Below are 18358 nucleotides of genomic sequence, written 5' to 3'. Positions count from 1 at the left end.
GATCCCTCGTCGAGCTTCGTGTTATCTCCACAGCCACAGCAGCACGGTCCCTCGTCCAGTTTCGTGTTTGAGCCAGAGCAGACGTCACAGCCAGCAGGTATGTGTCTTCATATTTATTGTTTTCAATATTAATTGACGCGACCTCATTCTTCATGATGAAACATTCCATCGCGTAGGAGCCTATGGATATCAGGCGTCTATGTCAGCATCACATGATACGTGGGGGAGTGATCAACATCCCGAGGAGAACATACAGGCTCAGATGTCGCAGCACACCCAGTGGATGAACATGTTTTCGACTCCTCCACCAGGCCCCACACAGGATACACAGCATGACCAGGGAGAGTCTGAGATTCCTCCTCGTCACATTAGGGCACCCGACAGGTTGGGATGGTCGCCGCTTCCAGATCCGCCTCCCCGCCAGGCCAGACGTTGTCACTGACGCTTCTATCTATCAGTAGAGACACTACCATCTATTTCTGTGTGAGACTTATGTCTATTCTATGTATGAGACAAATGACTATGTACTTATGTACGAGACATATGCCTACTCTATTTTAGTACTCTGTTATCCGAACTACAAGATCATATTTAGATAGAATATAATATTCATACAACGAGACATTACAAACAACTAGATAGAACTACATCTAAATTAAATGGTACGTAACTTAACTCACAACATACAGCATAAAAACTACATGAAGTCATCATCGTCATCCTCGATAGATGCAGAACTCTTGCCCTTCGACAATGAAGAACTCTTGCCCTTCGACGATGCAGAAACCTTGCCCTTCGATGATGAAGAACCCTTTCCCGCCATATGTTCGCGCCAACTATTTCCCGCCACCCGTTTCCCGCCACCCGTTTCCCGCCACCCATTTCCCGCCAACCCTTTCCCGCCATACCGCAGTCGTTCTTTCCCACCATTTTCTCCTCTCTACCTATAAAACCCCCTTCAAGAGGTGGATAAGCATTGCAGTGTGGTGGTGGTGAAGTTGGGGCAGTGTGGTGGAGGTGAAGCTGTTGTTCGTCGTTCTTCGTTGGAGGCGGAGCACCGGCAGTTTGGTGGCCGCCGTTCGTCGTTCTTTGTTCGCACGCACGCTTCAAGGGTATATTTCAGCCCACATTTTATTTTTCGTAGGTGCTCCGGTAGTATTTGTTAATATGATGTGAAATAAATTAGGTGTGCGCTTATTGTTATTTGCCCCGGTAGTATACGTAAATATATTTAGATGTCAACTAATTAGTTGTGTAAAATGTGTAGTTGCTCCGGTAATAATCCGTACTATATGTGGATGTCAAGTATTTAGGAGTGTCAGTATATGTAGTAGTCCAGAAAAAAGGTCCGTAATATAGGCAGTCCAGTCAAATATATTAATCTGTCAATATTTGTAGTTGCTACGGCAAATATTCGTAATATACTTGTAGGTGGGTGAATTGTATTAGTTGCTCCGTTAATATTCTGTAATATATAGCTAGGTAATATATAGACATGTCTAATATTTGTTAGTGGGGATATTAAGGGGTAGGTTAGGTACTCAATGCGATTTGTGTGTTGCAGATGGCTAAGGGTACTCAGTGGGTGCTTAGCCCTATTGTTCATGTCCAAGGATTTTCTCCAAGTGTTGTGCAAGTTAGTGAAGTGGACCTCACTTTTGATTGGTTGAAGACTAAAATCATGTTGAAGCAAGGGTTGAAGGAAGACGATTTTGTGTACTACGTCAGCAGGAAGTAGTCAGATGGCCCTGGGGAAAGAAAATTGATTGACATAACTGATGATGGCAAGATTCAAGAAATGCTGAGCGAATGGGAATGGAAAAGGGTTGTTGAGTTGCATTGCTACAGGAAACCGAGTTATATGTGATGAATTTGTCATTCGAGATCCGCCTCTCCGCCAGGCCAGACGTCGTCACTGACGCTTCTATCTATCAGTAGAGACATTACCATCTATTTCAATGTGAGACTTATGTCTATTCTATGTATGAGACAAATGACTATGTACTTATGTACGAGACATATGCCTACTCTATTTTAGTACTCTGTTATCCGAACTACAAGATCATATTTAGATAGAACATAATATTCATACAACGAGACATTACAAACAACTAGATAGAACTACATCTAAATTAAATGGTACGTAACTGAACTCACAACATACAGCATAAAAATTACATGAAGTCATCATCGTCATCCTCGATCGATGCAGAACTCTTGCCCTTCGACGATGAAGAACTCTTGCCCTTCGACGATGCAGAAACCTTGCCCTTCGATGATGAAGAACTATTGCCCTTCGACGATGCAGAACCCGGAAGCGGCGGCATGAAGATATCATCTTCGTCCTCGCTCTCCTCAGTCCATAAACATGGATTATTTGCTGCAATCCTTCTGAAAGTTTCACTCTTCGGCACCACTACCTTCTTCCACCTGTCATTCAACCTAAGAAGTTCTTTACGTACCTCCTCATAGGTCCTTTCAGGCCACCCAGACCTACGTAATTGGTGAGCCAACTCATTCATTATGGTGTCACTACCGGTGAGTTCGTCCCATGGAACTATCCTATTATCCATCCTGAAATCGGTAGCTAGCCTCAGAAGAGTCCTGCTCATCCCAGGGTGAAAACTACGATCGAAAGGATAATGGGACATCTCAACTACACTACACTGCAATGCTTATCCACCTCCGTCTGAAGGGGGTTTTATAGGTAGAGAGGAGAAAATGGCGGGAAAGAACGACTGCAGTATATGGCGGGAAAGGGTTGGCGGGAAATGGGTGGCGGGAAACGGGTGGCGGGAAATAGTTGGCGCGAACATATGGCGGGAAAGGGTTGGCGGGAAATGGGTGGCGGGAAATGGGTGGCGGGAAATAGTTGGCGCGAACATATGGCGGGAAAGGGTTGTGTGGAATACGTCATAGTTTTACAAAAAAACCAGGGATCATTCGAAAAAAATGGTGGCATGCACCAGTCGGCCCACAGCAAGCCAATTAGTCCTTGTCGGCCCACTGCAGGCCGACTGGACCCTGTCGGCCAACTGCATGCCGACTGGACTTGATCTGGTGGCCGACAGCCCAATCGGCCAGCAGCAAGCAGATGGGCCACCAGTCGGCCTGCTGTGGGCTGACTAGGCTCAGTCGGCCTGCAGCGGGCCGACGGTGTATTATTTTTGAAAATTATTTTTTCAGTGTAATATTTCTGTAATTTAATAAAAAAATATTATTTAAAAAAAAATTAGCCTTTTCTTCCACGCTAGAGAAATAATCTTAATATGGGACGGAGAGGGTAATGATTAAGAGCAAGAAGAGTAATGGAGTAAGATGAAGAGGTGGAGTCGATTGGTTCATGCAATGCATGGGGAAGGGCACCGAGGAATTGTCTTTATGATGGACACATAGGCCCACTTCTTTTATTTTTTTTAATGTTGGTAGTTGATCTACCAAATTCATTGATCAGGAGAAAGAAGGTTGGTCCAGTTTATGAGAGAAACCGGACCTAAAAACCATACAAACGGCGCCTTTCGGCAAACAACACACACATCCTCACGAGCCACGGGTCCCTCTGACCGGATCCACCTCCAGGACGATGCTCCCAAGAGAGAACGCGACACCGAATAGCGCCGCCATCATCCGATCTAAACTAGATTAAGCGTTTCCCTCGGAGCACGTCGGGAAAGGCAAGGTGAGAGCAGCTACATCGATGCCTCCAACAAGGGAGCGCCGCCATCGACGACTCCAACCGCAACCGGAGTACGACTTTCGCCGGCAGTCTCACCTACATAGCCCGAACACAGGATCTGATCAGCCTACACACCAAACCACTATCCCTGCCTTCACGGCCAACCGCACCTCCCCGACGAGCTCGACATGCTTCCAACCTTGCATCCGCATCCCCCACTGGACGGAGGATGCAACCTCTAGCGGCGCCATTCGTCTGCCATCGGAGGCTGCAACCAAGCACAACGCCATTCGTCTCCTCGAGGATGCAACGCCTGCCGGCCATTCATCTCCGACGAAGGATGCAACAACCGCAGCAAGGCCATTCCTCTTCCTCCAGCCACCACCAGCTCGTCCTCCTACCCGAAGCAGCGTCGAGCTCACCGAACCACCAAACAGGAGGATGCAACACCAGGCGAGGTGCCATTCATCTCCCTCCATGACGCACGATCTCGGAAACACATCTCGCCCTCATGCCGCGCCCACAGGAGGTCGCTGGCCAGCCTGTTGGACAACGTAGTAATTTCAAAAAAAATCCTATGCACACGCAAGATCATGGTGATGCATAGCAACGAGAGGGGAGAGTGTTGTCCACGTACCCTTGTAGACCGACAGCGGAAGCGTTATCACAACGCGGTTGATGTAGTCGCACGTCTTCACGATCCGACCGATCAAGTACCGAACGTACGGCACCTCCGAGTTCTACACACGTTCAGCTCGATGACGTCCCTCGAACTCCGATCCAGCCGAGTGTTGAGGGAGAGTTTCGTCAGCACGACGGCGTGGTGACGATGATGATGTTTCACCGACGCAGGGCTTCGCCTAAGCTCCGCAACGGTATTATCGAGGTGTAATATGGTGGAGGGGGGCACCGCACACGGCTAAGAGATCTCAAGGATCAATTGTTGTGTCTCTGGGGTGCCCCCTGCCCCCGTATATAAAGGAGCAAGGGGGAGGCAGCCGGCCAAGAGAGAGGCGCGCCATGGGGGGGAGTCCTACTCCCACCGGGAGTAGGACTCCTCCTTTCCTTGTGGGAGTAGGAGAAGGGAAGGGGGAAGGAGAAAGAAGGAAGGGTGCGCCCCCCTTCCCTAGTCCAATTCGGACCAGACCAAGGGGAGGGGTGCGGCCACCCTTGAGGCCCTTTTTCTTCTTTCCCGTATGGCCCAATAAGGCCCAATACGTATTCCCGTAACTCTCCGGTACTCCGAAAAATACCCGAATCACTCGGAACCTTTCCGAAGTCCGAATATAGTCGTCCAATATATCGATCTTTACGTCTCGACCATTTCGAGACTCCTCGTCATATCCCCGATCTCATCCGGGACTCCGAACTCCTTCGGTACATCAAAACTCAATAAAACTGTCATCGTAACGTTAAGCGTGCGGACCCTACGGGTTCGAGAACTATGTAGACATGACCAAGACACGTCTCCGGTCAATAACCAATAGCGGGACCTGGATGCCCATATTGGCTCCCACATATTCTACGAAGATCTTTATCGGTCAGACCGCATAACAACATACGTTGTTCCCTTTGTCACCGGTATGTTACTTGCCCGAGATTTGATCGTCGGTATCTCGATACCTAGTTCAATCTTGTTACCGGCAAGTCTCTTTACTCGTTCCGTAACACATCATCCCGCAACTAACTCATTAGTCACAATGCTTGCAAGGCTTATAGTGATGTGCATTACCGAGTGGGCCCAGAGATACCTCTCCGACAATTGGAGTGACAAATCCTAATCTCGAAATACGCCAACCCAACAAGTACCTTTGGAGACACCTGTAGAGCACCTTTATAATCACCCATTTACGTTGTGACGTTTGGTAGCACACAAAGTGTTCCTCCGGTAAACGGGAGTTGCATAATCTCATAGTCATAGGAACATGTATAAGTCATGAAGAAAGCAATAGCAACATACTAAACGATCGAGTGCTAAGCTAACGGAATGGGTCAAGTCAATCACGTCATTCTCCTAATGAGGTGATCTCGTTAATCAAATGACAACTTGTATCTATGGCTAGGAAACATAACCATCTTTGATTAACGAGCTAGTCAAGTAGAGGCATACTAGTGACACTCTGTTTGTCTATATATTCACACATGTATTATGTTTCCGGTTAATACAATTCTAGCCTGAATAATAAACATTTATCATGATATAAGGAAATATATAATACTTTATTATTGCCTCTAGGGCATATTTCCTTCACAGCCACCCCGCCCGATCTGCACCGGGGAAACCCAACGCAGGCCCGTCCAGATCGGGATCGGCCCTAGCTCTCCACGCCCAGGAGCTTGGCGCTCCCGCAACGTCCGTGCACTCCGCCGCGCTCCCCTGGCGCGCAGACCCGCGCCCAGTCGACAGCCCTGCCCGCCGCCGCGACCGCGACACACCAGATCTGCGGGCGCCCGCGCAGCACCGGCCGACGCGGAACGACAGCTCTCAGTCCGAGCGCGAGCCGCCAGGCCTCCAGCGCACCAGGTCGCGCTGCCCAGCCTCCAGCGCGAGCAGCCTCGCCTCGGTCGCGCCCGACCTCGCCGTGCACCCACGCCGCCGAGCTCATCCCCACGCCGCCGAGCTCATCCTCATCCCAGTTGAGCAGCCCCGCGCAGCTTGTTCCCCAGGCGAGAGGGAAGAAAAAGGCCCGCCGCCGCCAACACCGCGTGGGCTTTGCCCGGCGGCGCTTGCCGGCGGCGGCGGAGGGGAGGGGGTGGGTGGGTTGTGCGGGCTCCAGCGGCTAGGGTTTCGCGCCCGGGCCGCCCCGTGGGGGAGCGACACGGGGCTGGTGGGAGCCCCCCCCCAATGTGAAGCACTCACTTATCATGCGTGTGTGGAGACATGTGTAGGTGACCCACGCCCACGCAAATTAAGAATACATACTTTTCTCTAGCAATACGCAAGAAGCATGTCGAATCATGAGGCCAGGACAACTATGAGGGCGGGGCGTCCACCCGTTGGCTGGACAACTGGAGTAGGCTTGAACCCGCGGCGCTCACGGAGTTTCTCCTATAAAAAAAGCCAATGAGGGTTAGCCCTTGAGTTGGTCTCATTTTTTAAGCCAGGACAACTATCTATAGCCGAAAATCCTCGTGTTACTCGTTCAAATCTGGTTCCTGGCAAAGAAAAAAAAAGATCCATCGAATAGGTATTGATTCAAGTATCTCAAGATGGATTGTGATACATAATCGTTAATAATATAGATAGAGTATGATTTATTCATCCAATTTTGTACAATAATCCCTCTATAGAAAAGGGTCCCATTATCCCGAGCCGGTCTTACGTTGGCTCGCAAACCCCACGTTTGTCTATAAAAAGCTAATATAATTGAATTATTTTCTTGAATGGATTTGTATGCAGCTGCTGCCCTGAGCAGACAAGCTTTTCCCCCTAGTTGAGCTCATGTGGATTTCTAGGCAGCTACAGCCCTGAGGAGCCAAGCATTTCCCTAGTTGAGCTCATGTGCATATGCAAGACTTGGGAACCCAAGCTTTGCTTTATCAAGGGCGGCGAGAAGTGTTATGGCCGGTTTAGCTAGGCCCACCGGGCAATCTTAGCCCACAAGTTATCTTAGGTTAATTCTTATGCAAATATGTTAAGTTAATTCTTATGCAAGTTATCTAGGTTATAAATATAGGCTGTAAGACTCTTTTTGGAATCAAACAATAAGAGTATAATTATCCCTATTGCCCGGCTCCCAGAGTAGCCGGAACCCTAGCCGCCGCCATCTTCCTCCTACGCGACGGCGCCCAGCCGCCGGCGCGCCCGCTCATCGCCTCGCCCCACTCCATCCTTCCCCTACAACCTACGGAGCAGGTCCGGTAGGATCCCTGGTTCTACCAATTTGGTATCCAGAGACTCGGGTTCGATCATGTCGTCTTCAACACCCACGCCGCCGCTGTCCATCATCACCACCGCCCCGATGACCACTGCCGGGTCCCAACGTCGCCGGCCCCGATCACCTCCGCGCCGCCGGCCCCCGTCACTTCCTCCCCACCGACAACCTCCGTCTTCACGCCGGAGGAGATGACCAGCACCCTGCGGGACCTCGTGACGACCGTCCAGGGCATCTCCCTGTACTTGGCCGGCCCGCACACCACCCCGCCGGCTACGCCCCCCGCCTACAGCCACCCGGCGACGCACTGGCCGATCTAGAACGCGTCGGGCCCGAGCGGGACGCCCCTGCTGCCGTTCCAGGCGGGCTACACCGGCGGGCCCCCGCCGCTGCTGCACCTGCCCTGGTACTCGGTACCTGCGGCGATCGTCGGGGCCCATCCGTCGCTCCAGCCGCCGCCCGCCCCAGCGCCGTCCTAGCCGCAGTGGCCCGCGCCGGTTCTCGCGGCGCCACCCGCGCCTCCCGCGCCCGCCCCAGCGCCACATTGGTCGCACTGGCCCGCGCCGACCCCAGCCGCGCCGCCCGCGCCGGTCCAGCTCCGGACTGGGCCAGTCCACACCGGGAGGCCTCCCGATCCAGCAGGTCCGGTTTCCGCCGTCACCGTCCCCGATCCCGGCCTGGCTAACCGGGACGTCGCCACCGCCAGTTTACACGGAGGCCGGGGACCCACCGGTACCCATGTTGCAGTCTGGGGCCTCGTCCGGCTCCGCGGGGGCCTACGGCGGCCTCCCCACCGTTGACCGGGCACCGTCATCGTCACTGCGCCGCACCGCCGAGCCGGTCGGCCATGGCGCGCCGACCCAGACGCCGCCACAGTTCGCCAAGATCGACTTCGCCACTTATGACGGCACGGAGGACCCGCTTAACTGGCTCAACCAATGTGAGCAGTTTTTCCGTGGCCAGCGCACGCTCGCGTCGGAGCGCACTTGGCTGGCATCCTACCACCTCCGAGGTGCAGCCCAGACCTGGTACTACGCCCTCGAGCAGGATGAGGGCAGTATGCCCCCTTGGGAGCGCTTCCGTGAGCTCTGCCTCATTCGTTTTGGGCCCCCGGTCCGCGGGAGCCGCCTGGCGGAGCTAGGCCGCCTTTCCTTCACCTCCACGGTGCAGGACTTCGCCGAACGTTTCCAGGCCCTTGCATGCCATGCGTCAGGCGTGACGGCGCAGCAGCGGGCCGACCTCTTTGTCGGTGGACTTCCGGATCACGTCCGCGTGGACGTGGAGCTTCGGGGACCCCAGGATCTCCAGTCGGCCATGTACTACACCCGCGCGTTCGAGCGCCGCGCGTTGGCCATCCAGCACGAATCACCGTCCCGGACCGCTGGGTCACTACCCGGGCCGGATTCCGCGCAGGGTCGGCCTGCGCAGGCTTCTGCGGCACCCCTCGCCGCGACCGTGGCGCGCCCGTTCCGCCGGCTCACCTCAGCCGAGCTACTCGAGCGTCGCCGCCAAGGATTGTGCTTCAACTGCGACGAGCCCTACAAGCCCGGCCATGCCTGCCCGCGACTCTTCTACCTGGAGGTTGCAGACTACATTCCGGAGGACGCCGTCACCGCCGACCTGGCCGCCCCAGCTGTCGAGAACGTGTTCGACGCTGGTTGATCGCCTCGAGGAGTTCCGCAAGCGCTTCTCCACCTTACAGCTCGAGGACGAGCTGTTTGTGCAGGCGGGGAGAAGTGTTATGGCCGGTTTAGCTAGGCCCACCGGGCAATCTTAGCCCACAAGTTATCTTAGGTTAATCTTATGCAAGTTATCTTAGGTTAATTCTTATGCAAGTTATCTAGGTTATAAATATAGGCTGTAAGACTCTTTTTGGAATCAAGCAATAAGAATATTATTATCCCTATTGCCCGGCTCCCAGAGGAGCCGGAACCCTAGCCGCCTCTAACCCTAGCCGCCGCCGCCATCTTCCTCCTACGCGACGGCGCCCAGCCGCCGGCGCGCCCGCTCATCGCCTCGCCCCTCTCCATCCTTCCCCTACAACCTACGGAGCAGGTCCGGTAGGATCCCTGGTTCTACCATCTAGCCTTTGGGGCTCTCCTCCAAAGCCATACCTCTGCTGTAAATACAAAACTGGATGATGAGCCCATTTATACATCTGTAGGTTGGGCAACTCAATCGTCAGAGAATTGAGCGGTAGGACTGAACTACTAACAGTTCAAGGCCTTTAGTCCAGTTTACCAAGTGCCCCCAACTAGCATAATTCCACAGCAGTAAGCTACTCATCAGTCATCACAAGCATCACAAATACAATAATTACTCCGCAAATGCTGCCCAAGACCAAAAGAAGGTACACGAAAGAAACCGAATGTATGTACAGAAGAATTTCTGATGATTCACGAGAACCCTGCGCTTGCAACAAGTGAACAAAATATAATGGCTTCCGAGTAAACAAAAATAGGATTATACCGAACCACACTTGCTATGAATTTCAAAATCTATAACTCGCCTACTACTCCCCAATAGGGGGACTTTCCAAAGAACTTATGTACTATGAGCAGAAGCTATCGCTGTCACAGAAATGGTGCTAACAAGGATTCTCATTCATCTTTACAAGCCACCGGCCTTATTAGCTGCAGTTTTGCTAGGCTTTGTTTTGGCAATGCTAACCAGATCACCAAAGAGTGAATCTTCGGGTCTTGCTGGCCTATTAGCCTGCTGAAGGGAAGAAGACGCAGGTGTGCCATATAAGCCGTTGTTTTGCATGGCAAGTCCGTTCATTCTCTGAGAAAGGTCGTTTGCACTGGGATACCCGTATGCAGCATTTGGGACATAGTAGCCTCCAGGCTGCTGACCATAGCCATAGCCGGCCGCCATCTGCCCACCATACATCTGTTGCTGGTAGATATCTCCTGCCATCTGTTGGGGATACATGCCGCCTGCTTGGTTGCCTTGCATTGAAGGATACATGCCCCCATATTGCGTGTTTGGCATTGATTGCGGATGTTGAGCCCCAGGCTGCTCCACATATCCTGGTGGAAACTGCATCCCGCCTGGTTGTCCAGTCAGCAATGGTTGCGACAGTGAAACCTGCCCAGGCTGACCAACTTGAACAGGTTGGGGTGGAATGCCTCCGAATTGTCCTGGTGGCATTGCCAACCTGTTGTCAGGTTGGCCAGCTTGGAACTGATCGCTTTCTGCAGGCTGAGTTTCCCAGGGTGGTGGTGGTAGGTCGCTGCTTTGATCATCTTGACCTGACAATCACAAAGTGCCTACAGCTGAGGACAACCTTGTATAGTACATGCCATAAACAGAGGCAAAACTACGGAAATATTCAGCGGACAAACAAAAACAAGAGTCCACACTACACTATCGAAAAACTTGTAGTGCATAAATAGCATTTACAAATCAAATCTAGTAAGAACTACTCCCTCTGTATCAAAATATAGTGTCAAAAAACGTCTTGTATTTTAATACGGAGGGAGTAGATACCAAACATAAATATTACTCCCTCCATCCCATAATATAAGATGTTATTACAACTGATATACTCACATACTGGTTGCAATAATATATTATATTGTGGGACGGAGGGCAGTACTATATAACATATTAGAAGGTCATATTGTAACTATAGAAGATAGTGTTATGTACCATAATTTGGTGCCTGCTGTGGTTGATTCATTCCTTGAGCAAGCTGCCCATTCCACGAACTTGCTGAGTTTAGGTCAGGACCTTGACCATAAGTTGGGATCGTATTGGAGGTCAACCCATTGGAAAATGAAGACTGCTGTGGTGGAACAGGATGCTGTGGAGCAGGATATGCTTGTGGTGCCGAGAGATTAGGGTTTGAGTTCAATATTGGGGACGATATAACAGGGTTGTGATTGTTATTGCTAGCATCGCTTTGCGAAAACATGTCTACAAGATCTAAGGTATTGTGGCCTGAAGCAGAAGCTGCAGGGGAATTGCCAACAGGAACAAGTGCTTGGGAATTCACAGGTTCTGGCTTGAAATAATCATCTCCACTGAGTAGGTCAATACTAGGGCCAACAGATGCTTCTCCAGGAGGCTTTGAGGTGCTGGATGATGGAGGAGCAGGAAGTGCTAATTGCTCAAATGGAGAAACCTTACCAGCAGCTTCAGAAGACCTGACAGGTTCAGATGGTATATAATGAAGAAGTCAGTCAGAGCATAATGCAGTACTCTACTATTTCAATCATTCCAATACTGTTTCGAGAGTTCTGAAGCCGCATTACGCATGCATCATTTCAGGAGAGTAACATGAGTAGATTAAAACAGGATGCTTGGTATAAGATAACACAACCTTTGAGTTGGCTCTTTTGGCCCCTCTGGCTTTGCTGGTGGGGAACTATTTGCAGGGGCCTGTGGTGGTTTTGGCTTTTCTACCCGAACAGCTATGCCTGCAGCAATTGCATCATGTTTTGCTAGAACACGCTGCAAATCATCATTCAATGAAAGGCCCTGGCTTAGCAGCTCTTCATCGCTGTGACAATTTAATGCATGGAAATAGTTAAGACAACAATATCATACGTACTCAAACGAACACAACAGACTACAGAAATTCAATCAGTAATACAAAGCTACATTGTGAAATCTAGTTACAGCAAAAGCAACCAGCAAATATAAGTTCAGTCACCCAATTTTCATCAAATAATACAGTCATGTACATGAGTGGACGTATCTCAAACATAACACAGTGATACAGTATCAGACATAAATTTTGGACTAGAAAATAACTGAAGTATGCATACAGTATCCCCGCAAAAAAAGATGTATATAGTATTACACTAGTAATATGATTACCTACAGGGCTGAACTAGCTAATATATTTTCTTCCCGTTGTGTATTTCTGTTAAATTAGACAAATGGTGGATTGGTGGTATTACCACCACAATTTCTCTATATATTACTGATCTGAACACGCCAATAAGAAGTTGCCAATTATTTCTGTAAAGTCACATGCCTAAAATGTAGAGATTAGGGTGAGGTACCATGACACAAACTAATATATTCAGGAATTAATTCGAATAAAGAGCAGTTTTAGGAGTGCTTAGGGAGTGAATGCAAGCTTATTTAAATTACTGCATCAAAACTGGCGTATATTGAGCACTGTGTGTTAGTAGTAGCAGTAGATTCATGTTTTGGTGTTGTATGCATATAGCAGAGAAGAGTATCAGAGCTCACTGTGCCAGCGGCACTTGATCCACCCAAGGAGGCATGTTTCTCGCCACCATGGTACAAGTTAGGACCAAGAGAGTCCAATAGGAAAGCGGTGAATCCAGTTGAATGCAGCAGCTTTGTCAACCAAACTCCAGCTTGGTCAGCAGTGATTTGTCTACTCACGCCAGCTGCACATGGATCAGCAGCTGGCAAGAGTTCCTGGGGAAGTGAGCTTGCAGTGGTCAGTGTGGCGAGAGTGATGAGCCACGGTACAAGGACAGTGGCTAGGGTTCCAAATATGGCTTTGAGAATGATATAGCCAACTATGCGTCATATGAATCACTGTCACCAGATTACATAGCCTTCATCGCTTTACTAAGTCTACAGTAGTCCCAACTGATTGGAGAACAGCAAAGCAGATCCCTAGTTGTATCAGGCTATGTTGGAAAAGTTGGCAGCCCTTGAGAAGAAGAATATGTGGGGCTTGGATCACTCAAAGGGGAAGGAAGAAATTATCGTCTGGACGTCGGTTGCTATTGTGATGCTGATTGGGCCAGATAGGAGATCAACATCAGTATTGTGTGTCTTTGTTGGAGGTTACTCAGTATCTTGGTGGTGTCCTGATCTACCTCCAGAGCAGAATATGGAGCCATGACAGTGTGTTTCAAGATATTATGGATGAGAGGTCTTCTACCAGAGTTCAGGCTGGTGGCCAAATGGCGGTTGAAGCTTCTGTGTGGCCACAAGAACGATGAATATTGCAAATAATCCAGTTCATGACCGGACGAATCATGTGGTGATATATATTTTCTCATCTAAGAGCGGATTTATGAGGGAACAACCTTGAAGTCCCATCTTGAGGGGAAGTGGTGTTGTATATTGAGCTGCGTGTGTTAGTAGTAGTCGGACAAAGGTCCTTGTATATGGTGTTTATGTAGCAAAGAAGAATAGAGAACTCGAGAGATTCCAGAAATTCTGTCAAGAAACTCCAGAGGTGTATAATTGGATAGCATTTAGCATAGATATTCACAGCATTTCTTTCCCTCAGTTTTATCAAGAGGACATCAAAATGAATTTGGTAGCAAAGGCAGTTAGTGGGTTATCAAAACTATTAATTAGGTCAGAAAAATGCATATCCTACATTCCACTACCCGATTCCATGTAGTTCATATGCTGGTTAAACAGCCGGACACCACAAAAGAAACTTACGAGGTCGTGTTGACGAGCTGAACCACTCTCTGCTTGTAAGAACGACATTGGTCCACAAGGTCCACAATGACCTCCTGCCTTAGACCCTGCATGTTCATTACAGATTTACAGTTAAGCAATATACTGACCTGACATCTAAATCATATAACCAGAAATACATATCCAACTTTAAGTAAGAAAATTCAACACAGCCATGTAGAATGGTGTTATTTTTTCCTGCATTAACTTTCCGCAACAAAACCGGTCATTGGATCATTTTATGAACCACATATTGTTACAGCATGTGAGTAGGCAATGAGCACTGAAATACCTCTCTGTTACCAGGATCAATAGCATTTAACATCTCTGAGAGAACATCCATGACGCCACTTGCATTCTGAATTTCTGTCGCACTGGAGAAAAAGTTTTGCAAATTTGAAACATTCTTATAAAGGGAACTTGAAGACTTCGAAGTAGTACATTGCTAACCATAGTGATGATGACACTGGTTACAGAATTGGAAAGGAAACTAAAAGCAATTACAGGTCCAAATAACGGATATAACTAGAAAGTTACTGTACAGTAAAAGACACACATTCAAGCTCTGGAAAGAGGAAGCATTTCAGTATTTAAGGTCTCATATATTTGTAATCATCTTAAATTAATACATAATATCTTAGGGTTCTGGTTAGGTTATGCCTCAACACTTTCTCTAGAAAATGATCTTAGCGAAAATAATAATGTACACATACTGTCATCATATCAATTACATAAATTCTGGAGGCAAATTGCATAGTATATTAATGGGCAAAGGGATTAGCAGTATGTCAGCAATCAATTCTGTCATAATTCAAATGTGCACAAGATAATGGACATAGTTCACACTAGTTCTGAGCATCATTTATCCGTGCCTTCATGGTCACTAGGTTCTTGAAGATAATATACCTTAGTGTAGATACTTCTGGCACTGAAGATGATTCGGGTGCCTCTTGCCGATAATCAGTATTACGTAAAGCAGGAGGAGGGTAGTTCTGTAGAGGTTGAGTTTGTGGTGGAGTATAGATTGGCACAGAACTCTCTGACCTTTGAGGAAATACGGCTCCAGCACGCTGGTATATCAGAGAGGGACATTATGATAAGTTGAAGGAGGTTTCATATATCAAAAAGCAAATGTATGATGTACACTAGAGCACAGATGTTTTCATGTTACTGAATGTTGGCTTAAGAAATGCTCAAAAAAATTGTATAACTGATTTAATCTGATCTAGTAAAGGAAGATGAACCAAATGTCAGCATACTTAAAGTGAATAATACCAGCAGTTCTTGATATGCCGCATAATATTGTGGATATCTTGCACGAGCACCACCAAAAGCTTCTTGCCAGGTGTCAATCAAAATGAGTATCTTCTCTTTTACATGATAATCAGGCTACAAAACAAAAGGGAAATCAAAACTGAAATCTTATTCTTAACATTATATTGTGAGACAGAATACTAATTTGCAGGCAGACCTTTTTCTTAACAATCTTCACCATTTCATGGAGTATATCTCTCTCAGCAACATGCATGTGAACAAAATCTCCACAATTTTTAATCAGCGTCTCCAGCAGCTGAAAAGGGGGAAATAAAATGAATTACTTCATTACAGGCTGGTTTAGCTTACTTGGGATTAGATTACAGAACAAATAAACCACAAAGTATGACTTCCAACTAGCACTATACACAGCAGATACAGAGATACAAGATACTGCTCAGCATAGGTTAAGGAACCTAACAAGTGACAATGCTCCGTTACATAGCCCATTATGTTCTCCCTCATAAATTCTTCTGAATCTGTCACCTAGACCACTCCTAATATCCGCAATCCAAACAAACTTGTATTCACCATCACACCCATCTTTAAGATGTTACTCTAGCATGAATCATTTAACATACGATGATGTTGAAGTGCTGACTGGAGCCTGTTCAATGTCTTTTTGGCTCTGGCTAACTGTCAATCGTTGATTGTTACATGAGATTCTCCGCTTCACGTTATTATGGCTACCATCAACTTTCGAACAAACAATCAATAGCTCATCACGCTAGTTTCATCCTAGTTTAGCTTCTAGCCAACTTATCATTCCAAAATTACGATCAAGCCATAACATGACACACTCAATATGGAGTCATTAATCAATTCATGTGTAAGTAATACTGAAAGATATACAGAACTTTGCAATATCATGGAGATAAAGATACGAGTGCACAAAATGATACTTACTGTTAGTGCGAGGAGCTGGATCTTTGAATTCTTGTGTCCAATCCGCTTCTTGATAGACTTGACTACATCTTTAGCTTGCCTATTGTGCACATAAAGTATGAGAGAATATACTAGTAGTGAAAATGTTAAATACGGCATACCATGCAACAATATAGCAAATAACTGACGCACGAGCTAAAATAACATTTGGTCCGAGACTGTCTAATACTCCCTCCGTCCCAAAATAAGTGTCTCAACTTTGTACTAACTTTATACTAACAGTTGTACTAAAGTTGAGACACTTATTTTGGGACGGAGGGATTATAAGCCTCAGACTAACATCCTCATGATTTCTTCAAAGCCCCTATGGCTTCGAAACATCAATACTACTCATACCCGGTGATTATCTATTTTGATGGAACATGCACTTACTGCACAAGCTTCATGAACAGCTCAACGGGTCAAGATTATTACATTCATCGTCTATACAAAGTCAAAAACTAACAAGGAGTCCTCAAAATTCGCTGGCACGGGCTCCACTAAAATCCTGGTTAACGAATATTTGCTTCTTCCACTCCATGCTAGTTTTCTTATCCTTTTCCAGTACCATTACTAGCTGCTACTGAACATCTTGTTCATATTCACTTTTACAGGTCACAGGACAATATATCAGCTATAAAATTGGTAAAGTGATTGGAAAGAGCTGACCATGTCACATTTTCCCATCACGACCCCAATCCTCGTCATTGCTTGACTAGGCATGGTATATGTTATCCTGTGGCAAGAAGATGGGAGATCTTTTGGCACCAGCAGGCGAGCCAGGAGTGCAGATAACCCGGGTGTATTGCATCTCCAAACAAAATTCACACTAAACTGGCATCTCAACTGTAGATTTAATTAACCAGGACAGGGCATGGACTCCTTAATTTCAGTTTCTTTACTTATCAATGAATAGTGATTAGTGAAAAAAATCGAATTCACTCCATGTCTACTCTGTACCACAAAAATAGATTGAACCTCAGTTGAATTTCGCAGGACAACAAGGATCGATCAATCATTCCAGTCCGAGCCCTCACCCCATGTTTACCACAAGCGTCACCCCGACCTCCATCCTACAAAATCATGGGGAGACTACCACAGAATAGCAGCGGGACAGACCAGACCCCGTCCCAATTAAGCACGGTACCCCTCGCCACGACCACGAGCACCACTCCACGCCGACGATGCCGTGAACGATCAAAGCAGACATGTGGATAGCAAAGGGGAGGGCGAAGAAGGGCTCACGAGGGGTCGTGGTTGAGGATGTCGCAGATCTCGAGGTTGAGGGACCAGTCGGGCCCGATGAGCGACTCGCTGGTCGCGCGATCGACCAGGACGGACTGTGGCATCGCGGCGGGGCGCCTGGTCGGCGTCGACGGGGACGGGAGAGAGGAGCAGCGCAAACCCTAGTCGGCGAGCCTCGCTGTTTCCGTATCTTCGCGTTTGCTTTGCTTGGCCCCTCTATGTCCGGTCGGTCGGACGACGAAAGGAAAGAAAAATTCTCTCTCTTTAATTAATTCCGTGTTGGGAATCGGAATTTGATTTTGATCTGGTTCGGCCAGATTTGCTCTAACACTCGAGATTTTGATGGACTTTTAAACTTGAACATATAGTAGTAGTACTTTTTTTTTAAACTAGTAGAAATAACTTGGAACATACTTTTTTTTCGAGAGTACGCCAATAGCATACCTTATCTTTATAGAAGAAGAGCAACAAGTTTACAAGAGACGCCTAGAGGAGGATGCGAACATCGCACCTAGGCCACGCCCGATTACACCCCACTCAGAAACCAAAGCCTTCTCTCTAACAAATCGTGACAACCCGCCTACTCCTAGACCCGCCTCCCTCCATTTTTGGATTTCCTGCAGGATCGCACCCACCACCTGATGAGGTGATTTCTGTTGGGCCGTTCTATTGAAGACCCGCGCATTATGTTGCTTCCACAAAGTCCAGGTGACCGCAATCACAAAAGTGTCGAACCCGTGCTTGGACTCTTTCCTGAATCCCCTCCTAGCCTGCAACCACCAATCCAGCAAAGTATCCTCCATCGTCGGCCGCTCCACGTTCAAGTTGAGCTCTTGTAGGCATTCATGCCACACTTCCCTAGCGAACACACATTGGATCAAGATGTGCTCTGCGTTGTCTTCCTCCTGCAAAC

The 18358-nt window shown here is 48.0% G+C and overlaps 1 protein-coding gene across 1 annotated transcript; it reads right to left on the bottom strand.

Moving 5' to 3' along the window:
- Window positions 1-9964: 9964 nt before the first annotated feature.
- On the bottom strand, window positions 9965-17723 carry LOC109735906 (TOM1-like protein 9). The gene is made up of 10 exons (XM_020295108.4): window positions 17446-17723; window positions 16183-16261; window positions 15434-15532; window positions 15238-15351; window positions 14869-15032; window positions 14255-14336; window positions 13945-14030; window positions 11879-12058; window positions 11206-11702; window positions 9965-10805 (listed from the first exon to the last, which is right to left on the bottom strand). The coding sequence occupies exons 1-10, from the start codon at window positions 17547-17549 to the stop codon at window positions 10162-10164; spliced, it is 2049 nt and encodes a 682-aa protein (XP_020150697.1). The 5' UTR covers window positions 17550-17723; the 3' UTR covers window positions 9965-10161.
- Between the last annotated feature and the right edge of the window lie 635 nt (window positions 17724-18358).

This window comes from Aegilops tauschii, chromosome 7, assembly GCF_002575655.3.
Source record: "Aegilops tauschii subsp. strangulata cultivar AL8/78 chromosome 7, Aet v6.0, whole genome shotgun sequence".
In the NCBI taxonomy this organism is placed as follows: domain Eukaryota; kingdom Viridiplantae; phylum Streptophyta; class Magnoliopsida; order Poales; family Poaceae; genus Aegilops; species Aegilops tauschii.
The sequence above is the reverse complement of the archived record's forward strand: the minus strand, read 5'-3'. Positions and strand labels throughout refer to the sequence as shown.